General features: G+C 32.5%; 2 protein-coding genes across 2 annotated transcripts; both read right to left on the bottom strand.

Annotated features, from left to right (window-relative positions):
- Nucleotides 583–2,336, bottom strand: LOC18588888 (protein CHLORORESPIRATORY REDUCTION 6, chloroplastic). Its single transcript, XM_007013586.2, has 4 exons — nucleotides 2,087–2,336; nucleotides 1,526–1,657; nucleotides 1,232–1,440; nucleotides 583–1,131 (listed from the first exon to the last, which is right to left on the bottom strand). Exons 1-4 carry the CDS (start codon nucleotides 2,301–2,303, stop codon nucleotides 925–927), a joined length of 765 nt encoding a protein of 254 aa, XP_007013648.2. The 5' UTR covers nucleotides 2,304–2,336; the 3' UTR covers nucleotides 583–924.
- LOC18588887 (LRR receptor-like serine/threonine-protein kinase FLS2) lies at nucleotides 2,923–5,870 on the bottom strand. The gene is made up of 2 exons (XM_007013585.2): nucleotides 5,566–5,870; nucleotides 2,923–5,417 (listed from the first exon to the last, which is right to left on the bottom strand). The coding sequence occupies exons 1-2, from the start codon at nucleotides 5,861–5,863 to the stop codon at nucleotides 3,016–3,018; spliced, it is 2,700 nt and encodes an 899-aa protein (XP_007013647.2). The 5' UTR covers nucleotides 5,864–5,870; the 3' UTR covers nucleotides 2,923–3,015.

The raw sequence follows: 16,119 nt of genomic DNA, 5'->3' as shown, positions 1-16,119 counted from the left end.
AACAGTAATTGGTCTGAGGCGTGGTATCACTGTCCTTAAGGATAATTTTCTCCCATTCGAAGTATAAAACTCGGTGCAAAAGAATTGTAGCAGTTATCCTCCAGATTTAACAAACCCTTCCTTATAGTTTGCACAAACTATTAAAGGATGACAAGAATAACAAAAAGGAGAAAACTCAACTAGAAAAGAAAAGAGGCAGAGAAAGCTTAAGAGAAGAAAGGAGGCAAAGAAAGTTAGTGGAGAAAGCTCAAGAGAAGAAAAGTTTTGGTGTGTGTTGTGAGTGAGGGTGTGAGGCTGTATTTATAGGCATGGAATGATCAAGTAATCATGGTAGAGTTTGAGTTTGATTTAATCAAAAACTGAAAAAGCTTAAAAAAAATTAAAGCCAAGGTACAAAAAGTCACTTGGGCACAACCCACGTGTGTATTCACACTCAAAGGGGGAAAAGCTGAAATTTTTAAAAATTTGACCCAATCTTGTATGCGCACAAGCCCACTCCGTTTTCCTTACTTGCAACAAGTCTATAGTTGATTTTCATATATAAAGTATTCACCTTTTATGTATCTTGACAATATAAGATGCTTGAACCTTATGAAATACATTATTTTCCAACATAGATTGCTGGCAAGCAATTAAGAAGTAGACCAATTAAGTAATGATAATATAGTTTTGCTGTTTTTTGTTTTCATCTGTGTTTCTTTCTTCTAGAGTTAAAATTTATTACACAACCACAGAGAAGGTGGGTAATGCAGCCAAATCCAATCCTTGTGCTAATAGCTGAACAAACCCTCCTTAGTTTGGCTTGATTTAAAACCCAAATTATGGGGCAATTCGAAAGCTATGTAGCTTAGGAGGCTTAATCCAAAAACCGTGGAGGCAATGTTGGACGAGCGAGCTGGAATTATTTACTACTTCCTGGTTTTTTTATGATGAATCAAGTGCATGTTGATCAATCAAGTCAAACAGTTCATCTCCGATCCCAAATCCAAGCATCCTAGCCATGTCACTTGTCTTCAGTCTAGGTTTTGGAATGCCTTGCTGTTTCAACCATGCGTATACAATGAAGACCTTCTTCATGATAAACAACTCCAGGGCCTCTGGATTAAACACAACTCCCATTCTCATGCTCATCTGCCAACATATACGAGAGGGAAAGAAAAAAAAATTAGGCCATTACAAATATTTTCTCTGCCTCTCAATTGGGTGTTCTATATATTTCAATCGACGTTACCTGGTGCGGGACTAACATGGCTGCATAACGAGCTAATTCTCCAGCTCGCCAGTCCAACAAGACAGGGAGCCAGGGATAAGTAGCATCAAGTCTTACAAACCATAACCTTATATCAGGAAATTCTGACAGTTCTCGTGGATCATGTGGATCATCTCTTGTATAATTAATAGTAAATCCAATTGTTCTTTCAAGAAACTCTTTTGCTTCGGCTGCAAAGATAGTAGAGTTTATCAGGGTTACAACCTAAAACTTTATGAAAATATAAGCAAAAGAAAATCTATATGTGATTTCTACCTGATGAAGGTGAAGTAATTCCAGTAGCAATCTGAAATGGGGATAAATCAAGCCGGCGTATAGCATCATTATCAATGACTACATCAAATCGGCCTTCACTTGGAGGCAATGGAGGCTCTACCTGGGGTGAATCTGTGGGTAACAGAGTTTTAAAAACAGATTTAACATAAATTTCCAATTTTAATCATGGGTAACTGGGCATAGTATAAAACTTAAAAATAGCTAAATTATACTTAATCAGTAGTTCAGACCCTTTTGGGCCTTATCTACTAGTACTAGCTACTTTTCCAGAATTCTAATTTTAACATCCCATCTTGTAATTTCAGTCTCTATTTCCAAATTCCAGTACTTTGCAACAAAATATCCCTATATACGGCACGCTATCAGTATCAGATTCTTGTTCTTTCCTTTTTCCTTTCTTGTTCTTCCTCCCCCAAAATTGAATTGTTTTAATCAAACATTGAGCACAAATTGAGACCAGGAAATGAAAAAGCAACTTCCAAAATTATATCTCAAAACGAAACAACATTCTGGCTAGTAGTGAAATTGATCAGTCGTTACCATCCTCATCCCCATACAAGGAGAGGTCAAAATTTCCGGAAGGATTGAAGGAGACTGAGACTGCAACCTGTCCTCTTTGTCGACTGAAGCGAGTAATGGTTAAAGTAGCCACTGAACCCGAGATGGGTTTGCATGAAATCCATGGAGTTGAGGAAGGAATAATGGTGTGTTTGAGTGAAGGAGAAAGAGGAAGTAAAGGGTTAATGGCAGTAGCCATGAACTGTGTATTTTATGGCCGCAAGAGTGGTTTATATAGTTTGTTTCTGTCTCTTTTCACTTTATCTACTAGGTAGTCGGTACTTTCGCTTGCGGCCTTGTGTTCGAAGCGTTGATATCCATTTTATGAGGTTTTTGTAGGCTGTTGCTCAGGCCTATCTTACAAACATGCTCCCTCTTCATCTTAAAATATTAATCTTATAAATAATAAAATGCATGATTTTACTTTTATTTTTATATACAACAAAATAATTATTCAAATTTTTACCTTTATTTTTTTATATAAAACGAAATAATTATATTTGAGTATAAGTGAGTCTTACATTTTAATCAAATATATTGTTTAACATAAGCCCATATTTATAAATATAAAGATTTTATGAGTTGTGCATTCATACATTTATCTATCTACTCTAATATTCAGATTCAATCCCTTTCCTCCAATCTAAATAAAAATAATGTTATATACTTAATTTATGTAATAAGATTTTTTTATTTGTAAATTTAAATTCTTAAATTTATTTTTTATTTAATAATTGTTAAAAAAAACCTCTCATAATTAATTTAAGGAATCTTATTTAAATATTACCCAAAATTACATATAATTTTAGACATTAAAAATTAAAATAGAAGATAATACACTGCGCTGCAACAACCAAACAAAAGAAGAAAAAACACATATCTTCAGAACAAGTACATACTTTAATCCTATTTTAATTATTTCCCTTCCCAAACTTCCTTCGCAAGCGAGCCTCCTTCAATGAAATCCAAAGTAACATTTTTTCTTTCAAGTTATCAACAAACCGGAAATACGCATGCCTCCACGACTCCTTCAAAACTAAGGTACCACAAACACTCCAAAATCCCACAGCAAACCCCGTCGCAATGCTAAGATAGAGCCATAGCTTGTCTTTTGAACCATCAGCACCATGAGATGATGGCGTCGAAGGAGAGTTGTCTCCTGCACACCTTGTTTGGAGGGGAACCCCACAGAGCAATGGATTGCCCTCGTAGTTGGACGAATCATTAAGTGTTTGGAGCTGATTCCCTGTGGGAATTCTTCCTGACAAGTTGTTGTAAGATAAGTTCAAGTGTGCCAAAAGTGACAAAGACGCAAGGCTTGGAGGAATCGTCCCAGAGAGATTGTTCTGCGACAGATCAAGAGATTCCAACAATCGCAGGTCGCCAATATTGTTGGGAATGCTTCCATTTAAATGATTTCTTGACAAATTCAAGGTGTCCAAAAAAGCCAATCTAAATATCCCATCCGGGATTTCACCTGTAAGATCATTCTTTGAAAGGTCAATGTTCTTGACCTGCAGAAGAGTTCTGCTATATTCAAGTTCTCTTCCCTTGGTCCCAACCAGGAGTGTCTGCTCATTAATGGTACTATCTTGGAGGTCAAATAACTCTTCGTAATCCAAACTTGTATTGCCATACTTCAAGCTGGTGAAATTATGGAAACATTTCGGAATGGATCCATTAAAATTATTGTCTGAAAGATCCAAATCGTGGATATGAGAAAGACGGCAAAGTTGTTCAGGAATGTTCCCCTCAAGCAGGTTCGACCGAAGCTGTAAAATGTAAAGCCGAGGTACATTCCGGCAAAGGTGTAGTGGACAAGGAATATTGCCACGAAGATTGTTGTTGTTCAATATCAACAAAACGAGGGCACATAACGAACTCAGGGAACTTGGGATTTTACCAGAGAGGCTATTGTTTGAGATATCCAGAACTTTCAAGCTTGGCAATTCATTCCAACAATTTGGAAGTTCTCCAGAGAACCTGTTATGCCCGGCAGAAAGAAATTTTAGACCCTTCATTTTGCATAATGATGATGGCAAACTACCACTGATCTGGTTCCTAGAAAGAAAAAAGGTTTGCAACCCTGGCATTAGTTCCCCAATGTTCTGTGGAATAGAACCTGAAAATGAATTTCTCTGGAGATACAATTGCCTTGCATTAGTCAACCAAAGTGGGATCTGGCCCTCGAAGCTATTCCTACTCAAATCAATAATATCTAACCATTCTGAGTAAATTTGTCTGGGTAACTTGGCCTTGATGTTGTTATTGGAAAGATCTACGTACCAACATTTAGAAAATAATCTGGCAAACCATTCTTCTTCTACAGTGTCCGAAATCCCTGCATTGGAAATTATAACATAGGAAAGATTGCTTTGAACTTGAAGCCAAACTGGAAAAGAAGGACCTACCAGGCAATTAATTAATGTGAGGGTTCTAAGCCTGAAGGGAGGAACCCAGTCATATTTCACGTTAATAATCAATGACTTATTTGGGTATGTTGTGAGCCTGAAAGAATCCAATTTGGTGAGATTTGCTAAATGGGCTTCTGTCAAGACACCTTCCATTTGGTTTGATTGTAGATCCACTATGGATAGCTCGGTGAGTTGCCCAAAACTTTCGGGAATTGTTCCATTGAGATGATTATGAGAGAGTTCCAATAAACTCAAGGATGACAAGTTCCCTATAGAAGCCGGAATTGAACCCCAAAAGAAGTTAGTGTTGAGGTCCAATTCTTGCAAATTCTTGAGTGCTCCTAATGATCCTGGCAAGATTCCTTCGAGGTCGTTGCCTCCTAAATCAAGGTACTCTAAACTATTCTTATGGCAAGCTGAGAGACGGTCCAGAAACTCAACAATTCCACCGTGGAAATGGTTCGAATTGAGACTCAAAAGTCTCAACTTGCACAAATTTCCGAGCCAACCCGGAATTGTACCACCGAAGCGAATATTTGTTGCCAGATTAAGCACTTCAAGATTGGTTAGGTTAGAGAACCAGTGCGGTAATGGAGACTTAATTGAATTGCCAAACAAATTGAGGACCTCAAGTGAAGTGAAGTTGACTGATGGAAGGGTGAGATCAAGGCTTGTAAGCCTACAATCATACAAATATAAAGACGAAAGAGATGGCAGCATGTTAACTGCTTTCAACCAATGTCCTCCTACGTCAACAAGGTTCACCCATCCTAGATTTAAATATTCCAGTGAATACAGACTTGAAAGCCATAGAAGGCTTTTGGCATGCAAACCACGATTCATACTCAGGTCAAGAAACTCCAAGGCTGATAAGTTCCCTAGATGAGATGGAATCTCTCCTGCAAAGAATTGAGCAAGAGAGATTAAGAACTTTCAAGTTCTTTAACATGCCAAAGAACTTGGGAATCTCGTTTCCACAAAAAGAATTGCCCATAAAACTCAAGTGACTCAAATGTTTCAAGTGAAGCAAAGAAGGCTTTATCTTACCACTCAAGGAATAACTATGGAGGTCAAGCTCAGTGACATGAGCAGTTCGGTTGTTGCATTCTACCCCTTGCCATCGGCAGCAATCCAATCCAACCCAAGAGGAAAGCCTTCCAAGAGGATCGATGAGACCTTCCTTGAAATAGACAAGTGCCTTTCTCTCAGTCTCTGTGCATTTGTCGCTGACGTTGCCATTGCCTGAACATGAGGACACAAGCAGTAGCAAGTGAAATAGCAAGAGAAAAAAATATACCATGAAACTGGAACATGGGTTGTTGCTGTGGCTGTGACTGATGTCCATAATTGGAAATGTTTTGGTTGTTATGGGATCTACCGATCTACTGATGTCCATTATTCTTATATACCACTAAATTAACCATTGTAGACAAGATTGCTTCCTTTTTCACGACTCTGGTTCCTTAGAAATTAATGGTATGCCAAAACTTCAAAAGTAGAAAGCGGAAATTAGTCCATTGACGCGTGGACCAAATTCAAGGTAAACCACCAAAGTCTTCCAAGTATCTTGACATTAAGCACTCATCTTCTGTTGTCCATACCAAATACATAGACTTCCAGTCACGAGTGAGCTGGAAAAGTGAGACAAGTCTTTTAACATCCGTAAATCATACTCTCAATAAAGCTTGACCTCTAAAGTTGACTTAATTAATCATTTAAATTAATTAGCCTTAAAACTGTGCTGCCATCATACTCAGAAAACTTGACGTCTATTTATCATGAATATTTTTTTTGAAAAGCTATTTATCACAAATTTGATAAGTGTACTCTCCATCAGCACATTATTAAGATGAATTTCATTCAACTTAATAACAGTTTTTTTACACTTGATCATTTGGCTCATTGATAGTGCATGACTCGCTCTCAAAAAAATTCTAAAATTTTTTTTGTGTGAACAATTATATTAGGTTTGGTTTATTTGATATTTTTACTATTTTTTTTCAGTTTTACATTCTATTCCTTTTTTGTAAAAAAAAATATAAAAATTAAAAATATTATCAAACGAAACCTATTCGAGGCTCAACTTGAGTGAAGTTTGACAGATCACTCAATCCATGGATAAGTCTAATTTTTGCTTCCAAATTCATTTTGATTTTTTATTCAAACACTTTTTTTGTCTAATTAATGTTTTCAAAGACAATAAGAATGGTATAGCAACAACAATAAATCTTAATGAAAAGATGCATCCGAACATTTATGTCATTAGTTGGTATATAATCTCCTGTCTAAAGAATAGGGTTCGAATCCTCCCTCCCACAATTACCAAAAAAAATATAAAAAAAAATCCTAATGAAAAGATCTTATTAATACAATAGAACTATAAAAATAAAAGATTTTATGAAACTATTATACCACATCAGCTTGTATCTCCTTTCACTCATTAATGTCAATTCATCAGTATTTAATATTTCCATGTCACTTATCACACCAAAAGTTGAAATTTCCCATAAAATTTTTTCCACAACACATAAATCATAAATCAATCCTTTGAGCATTTCTTTTTTATTTAGTTTGGATGAAAGAAATACTTTTTCATATGTACATACACACACGCGTTCAAGTATGGTGAAGAAATTAAAAAGAAAAAATAAAAACTAGTATTATCTAAATTTAAATCAAAATAATTTTTATGATAATTTTCATTAAATTGAGTTCATGTTCAATATTGTAGTCTAACCTATTTTGTTATATCATATTATGGATGATTATGATATTGTCTTTTTATCAAAACGAAATAAGTTTTTTTTTGAAAGATATAAAAATGAAAAAAAAAAGCATAAATTATAATGTAAATTCACATTTTATTATTTGAAAAAAGATTGCTCCCCTTTTCAAGATCCAGGTTCCTTTGAATTAATGGTATGCCAAAACTTCCAAGCAGAAAGGGGAATACTAGGCCTCTAACGTGTAGGGTCAGAATCAAGGCAAGCCACCAAACTCTTGTCACTGTTTCGGCATCAAGCACTCGTCTTGAATGCTCCCTACCAAATCCCAGGAGTTGTAGTTACGAGTGAGCTAGAAAAGAGAGACAAGTCTTTCAACGTCCGTAAACCAATACTAGAGAAACTTGACCTTTAAACCGGACTCTACAGAGTCTAAAAAGCTCCGTAAATCATACACTCAAAAAAAAAAAAAGTTGACCTCTAAACTTGACTTAATTAGTCATTTAAATTAATTAGCCTAAGAACTCCACCGTTATACTCGGAAAACTTGACATCTATTTATCACGAATTTGATCTGTATACTCTCCATCCGCAAATCATTGTGATGAACTTCATTGTGGGATGGGGATTACCATTGGTGAAAAATACAGTTGTGGGGGAGATATTTTGTCGAATTGGCATTGTATATGTCTGTAAATAATTTTTTGTTCTGCACATCCTGTGAAAATGTAGAAAACAGGGGTGATAGGTATTTGTTTAGAGCCAAAGTTGACACAAAGGCAGAGTAGGAACAAAGTGGGGATGGGATTTGGAGTCATTTAGGGATATTGGGAGGGTATACTTGGTTGCAAGTTGAGGGTATATCGACCAATATCTTCATGTAAATAAGAAACTAAACTAGATATTACATTTTTTTGAGTTAATTCTTAGAAATGCAGCAGTTAATGTAATTGGTTTGTACTTGAACATAAACCTAATTGTTACATTTTTTGTTTCTTAGTAAAGGGGAAGTTAATATAGTGATATCATTTCATGAGATATTTTTCTTGGATTGCATAAATAAATCAATAAAACAAAAGATCTAGTGTTTCAAATCACAAGCAGAAATTACATTCAATTATAATGTTTCATATTATAAGTAAAAATTGCATACAACTACACAAGAAAAGATTTCAAGATTTTCATACACCATTTTAACTTATAGAAAGGGCCAACATTTCCATATGTAATGTGAAACAAAAAATGGTAAGAGCATTCAAAAGTCCCTATACTATAAACTTTTATTCAATTTAATCCCTCTATCTTAAAATTTCCTTAATTTAATCCATGTAGTATGCTATTTAATGTATTTTGATTCTTATAACATAGCACACAAAAGCCATGTGACGAATTTTTTTGCTAAAAGAATTTTTTTCATTTGACACATTTATGTCACGTCAATGTAGTCAATTTGGACAAAATTACTCATAAAGACCTAATTAACACCAAGTACAGAGATTAATTTTATTAGTTTTTAGATAAATAGGTTATATTGAATAAAATATTATTGTACAAATACTTTTTGCATACTTTGATCACATATATATAAAGATAAATTTAAAAATTTTATAAATAGTATTATAATTAAAATAATAATAATAAATTAATAAATTTATTAATATTATTAACTATATAAAACTTTAATATAAATAATATAATTAATAAAAATTGTTGACACCTGTGGCGTCATTGACACCACTTACATCTACATGGATCGAAAAGCAAAAAAACCTGTAATTCATTTTTAACTGTACAGGTTACAAGAGTACGGCAAGTATGATGTGACAAAAATAGCATTCCCCTCTGAAAGTATTACATGCGCAGTACTGTACATAAAAAAAAATGGAAAAAGGCGGCAACCCGGCTGAATATTCACAATCAAGACTCAAGTGCCACCCAATCCCACCGCTCAAGCAAAAACAGCAAAAATTTAAACCAGTTAGTGGGAATCAGTGAACCAACCCCCTAACCAGAACACAAGGGCACCATCAGATCATCCAAGAATCAAAAGAGATATCAGAGTCACAACCAGAAGAATCATCCCAGAAAGAGGCAGAAGAGAGCCGTGAACCAGTATATATATTTTTATATTGTCGTATAATAAAGTAAACACATTATGTATATTGTTTTTTTACTTGCTTATTCGTTTATTTAGTTTAAACAATTAAAACATTAAGTTTCTTATTAAATTAAACAATTGAAGAGTTCTTGATTGAGAAGATTTTATGAATGGGGGTAATCTATCCAAAATGCAGATTATAGAGTGAATTAATTTAAATTTTGAAAGGGGCAGCGCCTATAGTGCACCGTTTGTTTGGAGGGATTCTTGAAGTACAAACCGATGCATTTTGAATGAGGTTTGTTAGGTTTTGGTGAGCTGCTCTGACCCTTCACAGCCAAGGTGCTCTTGGGCTAGTCCGAGCCCAAATAAGGTAAAACCTTATCCTTTGTTGTTGAGTTTAGATTGAGTTTATTGGGGTTTGCCCATTTGTTTGGTTAAAAGTTTGTTGCTTGAAATGGATGATTTGTTTAAGTAGGATGAAAAAAAAATTATGAAAAATTTACATGATGTTTAAGGGTAGAAAAATAAAAATAAAAAATAGAAACCTGTGTATAAAAATATAGATAAACATTTAGCTATAAAAGAATAGGTTTAATTAAATAAAATATATGTATAAGAAGAAAATGTATGTCTAAAAATAATAATAATAAACTTACTAAAAAAAGAAGATATATGGAGAAAATTAAATAAATATTCTGTAGTAAAAAAAAAAGAGAATGTGTAAATAAATGATAGATGAAAACTATTTAGTTGTAAAAGAATAAATTTAAATAGATGCAAAATACAAAAAAAAAAGAATAAATATATAAGTGTATTTAGTTACAAGAAAAATAGAATTTATTTGGGCAAAAAATAGATATAGGTAAAAGTAGACATTTGTAACTAAATATTAAGAATAATAAGGTAAAGAAATAATACTAAAAATAAAATAGATGTTTAGGGTCACTATTAATAGATAGGAAGGCATATAGGATTGGTTGAAAGGATGTCATAATATTAATCATGGGAATAATATATAAGTTATATAAATTGCTCTGATGATGAAATGTTCATTTGGAATGTAAGAAATCACAATTTCGAATGACTTTTTTTAAGTTAAGGATTTCGATTAAGACCTCACCAGTACGATGGGAGGGTTTTAATTTTGAGTCTCGATATTTATAATCCTAAGTTAAAATGAAAAACGCATTAACTTAATTACTAATCAAACAAAAACATAAAAACAAAAAGAAATAATAAGGTAATGATAATAATAAATATAATAATAATTATAGCAAATACAAGAGAATAAATGGCATATATACTTATAGTTTCAAAAATATATAGGTTAGGTTAATAAAAAATAGGAAAAAAATTGAGTTATAAACAGATATCCATAAATAATAATTATGAGATAAAATATTTGGTTTAAAAAATAGTATTTAGGTAAAAGAGAATCTATACAGTAAAGTAGATAAATACTTAAATATAAAAAATAATAAAAATGTATGGTAAAAAAATATAATTAAAAAATAAATAAATATAAAATATTCACTCATGATATATATGTATATACAAAGATAAATAATAAAAAGGAAATTTCAAAGAAGCAACAAAAGAGCAATAAGAAGGTTAAGAAATAAATATTAGAATTTATGGGCACGTCACACATCATTATTGCATTGTGAAATGTCATGGTATGTAGACATATTATGGGCACGAGTCAAAAGCTCGATGATGAGACTTTTTGAGAAAACTTGCAAAGGAGAGTTGGCTTGAAAAATTTCCTAGGTGAAAGAGTATTTTCGAGTCCCACCAACATGATGGGAGGACTCGGAGGATGTTCTTAATAAAAGACTTTTACTCGTGCTAGGATTTGTATTTATGAAAATATTTTTACTCACAAATGATTACCCCGATGATAGGACTTTTCAAGGGAACTTGAAAAGACAAGCTTTCTCAAGAAATTTTCTAAATGAAAAAACACCTTTGAGTCCCACCAATACGATGGAAAGGCTCGAAGAATGTCTTTAATAAAAAGTTTTCGCTCGTATTATGGTTTGCATCTACAAAAAATATTATTTTTAAATATAAATGATTACTCCACTGATGGGATTTACTCAGTAAAATTGCGAAAGTGAGCTTTTTCGAGTGATTCCTTAGGTGAACGGTTATCTTCAGGTCCCACCAGTATGATGGGCAGGTGCGGAGAATAACTTCGATAAAAAGTCTTCATTCGACATCTTATCAATGTTTGCGTCATACATTTCACAATTACATCACATGTACAATAAAAGAGTAAGTTGTAACCCAGTTTAATAAAATAAATAAATAATGGTTAAGGAAACACAATGAAATAAATTTAAAAATTAAAGCTTTCATAGAATAGCATATGATTAAATGGTACTATTCATGAAATAGGCATCACGGGGGATGCTAATCCTTCCCTGTGAGTAACCATATTCTCTAATATAACTCTTAAAAGTCGCAAACCAGGCTATTGTTTTTTAGATGAACCTAAAATCAATTTAAAACTTCGTCGAATAGAACAAATTTAATATATGACCAATCACATCTAAATAAAAAGATTGGTGGCAACTCTTAATTTTTCCCTTCTAGCGGTCAGGTTCCCAGACCCACACGTTATGACAACTATGTAATATTTTTAATTGATTCTAATTTTTTTCTATCAACGGTTGTATTCCCAGATCCACACATTACGACAACTGTGTGATATTTTTAATTGATTTCACTATAGGTCTATTTTTTAATGTTTGAAATTATCAACTGTATTATAAAAAAGATCACTTATTAAATCACTTACAAGAAAAAAAATCACTTAATTATGATTTAAAATTATAACTTGAAAAACATGTATTAATTGCCTGTTCTAATTCACGTGTTATACATGTTATCATGTAATAATTTTATAATATAAAAGTTAGGACTTTTATTTTTGTTTATTGTTTTATATAAAAAATGCATATAATAATTATCATATTATCTATGGCTTCTATAACCTTCAAAACTTTAATAAGATTTCCTTTTTACTTTCAATTATGGAATTGAAAATTTTAATTAGATGGCATTATATTGATGTCATTTACTTCTTAAACATCATTATTGAAGCCATCAATGATGGATTATGTCCTATTAGTGACTTAAAGGGAGCTAGTCAACTTTTATTGGGTAGTCAAAGAAGAAGAGAAATAAAGATTAAAAATTTTTAAAACTAATATGTTGAACTTAACCATTAATAATCAAAAGATTTATAATAAACAATAAATTTGTAACAACCCCACCTCGGTTGCTACCGATGTCCGAGACTTTCGAAAAATTTTACCAAGTCCCGAACAAGCCTCATTTGAGATTTTTGTTAGATCCATTAAATATACATTCACGTAGGTAAGCGAATAATATTAATTGTACTACTGTTTACTCTCTTCAAAATAATAACAATTAAATATCAATCATAAGGTCTTAAACCATTCATGTCCATGAGTTTACAACATTTTGCAACATCTAACAATTTCTTTATGACACAACCCTAGGCAACGGAGCAACTCGAAGCGGGTTAGGAGATGCCTTTACCTAATCTGCAGTAGACCGTATGCACCGATGATTACACGTTAAACTAATCCTTATTTGCAAAAAGGGGAAATAAGAAAGGTGTGAGTCTCACAGACTTAGTGATCATCGACCCGTGAGCAGGCTAGGAGGGGAAACAAACATATAGATGGAATGTTTATAAATCTAAGAGTAAGCGTAGAAAACACACTCCATTAAGCTGAGAGATTTTGTTTTTGTACCTTGCAAGTCTTAAAAATAATAAATCACAAGCAAACATATATGAAAACAGTTATATTTAAGGTACTAAAAAAAATCTTTCAATTTTGATATTCAGTCAACAGTAAATCCAATGGCAAGTGTAGAATGAAGAGTCTCAAACATAAAAATACAAAATAACTTATCACCACTAAATATGTAAATTTCACTTGCCATTTAATAGTAAATTTCAAGTGTTAATGCCATGCATTGTGTAATAAAAATCCACAAGTGAGCATAATCTTTGGGTAGGTTTAGTATAGCCCTTAGGCTTACTCTCTCAGACATCATCACCTATTCGTGGAAACTACTCACGCCACCATATATAAATCGGGACTTCAGGTCCCCCTTTACCTACTCGTGGGAACTGCTCACGTCACCCAATGTAAATTGAGGCTTCAGGTCCCCCTTTACCTACTCGTGGGAACTACCCACGTCACCGAATATGAATTGGGACTTCAGGTCCTCTTTTATAATCAAATATCGATAATCAACAATCATTACTTTGTGCACAAAGATCACACTTAACCTGATGTGGTAACAAGTCTTACCCACAGTATCTCAATTACATTAAAATGAAAATCATTGCAATTTAATGCATTTGTAAAACATGACAGATTGAAAGCAATATAATCATAAATTGAATGTTATGCATAATTTATTTCAAAGCATGGCTTATCTATCAAATCAGCATGCTAAGTGAAATCAATAATTTTTTTTTATCAAATCCTATGAATCAAGTAATGGTCATTGGTCCAAACATCACACAAGCTTACAAGGTATGATTTTGAAATGTAAAGCCAGTCAAAGGTTTATTTTCCCGTAATTAAAACCTTGTAGATATATGCTTATGTATAATATAAAAAAACATATTTAAAATCCTTGATTGCAATTACAAACAGCCTAGAGCTTTCTACCAACTCATGCTTTTTATAATTTCGTCAACTATCAAATATAACATATATAATATATTTATAAGGATATAGTTTTTAAAATTTAACACCTACTCACCTCACAATATCGGGACGCTACTTCGCTCTTGGTTCGTGCGTGTATCTAGCTATTCTTTCTTTCTTTTTCGTTTCTTTCTTTCTCTTTCCTGCTTTTTTTTCTTTCTCTTCCTCTCCTTTCTCCCTTTACTGTCGGCCTTCCTCCTAGCCAACATTTCTCTTTTAGTTTTCTTTCTTCCTTTCTCCCCTTGTTGTCGATCTTCCTTCCAGTCGGGGTTTCTCTCTTTTTTTTCTTCTTTTTCTTTCTTCCTTTCTCCCCTTTCTCCTCTGGCACCGCCGCTCTCCTTCTCTCTTTCTTCTTCCTTTTCGTCCTTTTTTTTTCTCTCCTTAGTCCGGCCGAATTCTTTTTTTTTTCTTCCCTTTCTTCTTTCTCTTTTTTTTTTCCTCGGCTTTGGCAAACTTTTCTTCTCTCAAGCAGGTCCCTAACTCTCCAAACCACTCTCTTCCTTTCTGAAATGGTCGGCTGATGCAAGCCAAATAAAGGCAAATGATTTTTTTTTCTATCTTATGGGCTGCATTGTTAGGGACAGCCGGACATTTCTTGTCCCGTCACTCATTTTTTTTATTTATTTAATTTCTCTTTCATTATTTGCATTGACCACCCCCCCTCCCCCCATTCTTATTCTCCTTCTTTTCTTTGTTCCATGTGGCCGGCCCCCATCTTTCTTAATTCATCACTTAAAATATATTTTTAACTCATGTATTTTCCACATGACCGGCTACCCACTCCATTTTGTTCCAAATTTATTATTTTTTTTCCAATTAGCTTTTACTTTTCTTCATTCCCATCCACCACTTCCCAATTCTTTTATTTCCTTATGATTTTATTATTTGTTTATTTTTTTCTCTCCAAATAATGCAATTTACATATAAATCCTCAACTTTATTTTATTTGCTGCATAACCTTCTAATTTTCGTATTTTAAAATTTGATTCTTCTGACACGTTTAAAAATTTTAATTTCCTTCTATCTTTCTTTTTTTACACATGTATAATCGAAATATTGAAGTTACACTTCAACGCGGTATCACCATAATATTTAAATATTTACTTACCTGCACTAGCTCGATTTGATTAAAACACGCGAGTCTCATTTGCGTCATTTCTCTCCAAAATTCATTCGTACTTCTTCTCTCCCATTTGAATTAGCCATATACTTCTTCTTCATAACTAATTCTAATCTCTAATAAAATATTAATATTTTATTATTATTTTATTAAATAAAATATTCCTCTGATCCCAAAACATCTTATTATGTCCCAATTCACTTTCAAATCATCTTTTAGCTAGCTAATTCGTCCGCGACAAAGATATTATTATTTTTGTGCGTGCAAAATTTTTTACTCTAGAGCAATCCTTTGCTCCTTTTATCTCTCTTTAGCACATAATTTCCTACCAATTAGCCCTTCGTCTTACTGGAATGGTTACATTGATTATTATACGATGGTACGAGGTGTTACAATATTTATATAACATGTAAATCAAAAAAATTAAGAAAAAAAAACTTATAATAGTCTTATAGAAAAATTGTGTTAGACAATGTTTCTTGGATTTAAATTCATTAATTATTGACTATGTACTGAAAAGGTTAATAATGTTTTTCTTAATATAAACAACTACATTATCTGTAAAAACTCATTATCTATTTTATTCCGAAGTCTTGTCTTTTTCAATATAAAGAACAAAAAAATTAATGCAATCAACATCCAATATTTTTTATTTTATTTCTATTTAAACTTAAAATACTAAATATAAAATTATAATGTATAAAATATAAATAGTTAAATATGAGATACAAGTTTAATATTTTCTCTTATATAATTAGGATTATTTAAATATTAAATATTCAAGATAATTTCCTTTCAACCAAATATAAAACATAAAGCATATAAAAAAAGATATATTCAAGATAATTTTTTCTTATATAATTAAGATTAATAAAAAATAATATATTAATAAAATTT

The sequence above is a fragment of the Theobroma cacao genome, chromosome 9 (genome assembly GCF_000208745.1).
Source record: "Theobroma cacao cultivar B97-61/B2 chromosome 9, Criollo_cocoa_genome_V2, whole genome shotgun sequence".
Taxonomy (NCBI): Eukaryota; Viridiplantae; Streptophyta; class Magnoliopsida; order Malvales; family Malvaceae; genus Theobroma; species Theobroma cacao.
This window is presented reverse-complemented; position numbering and strand designations above follow the sequence as displayed.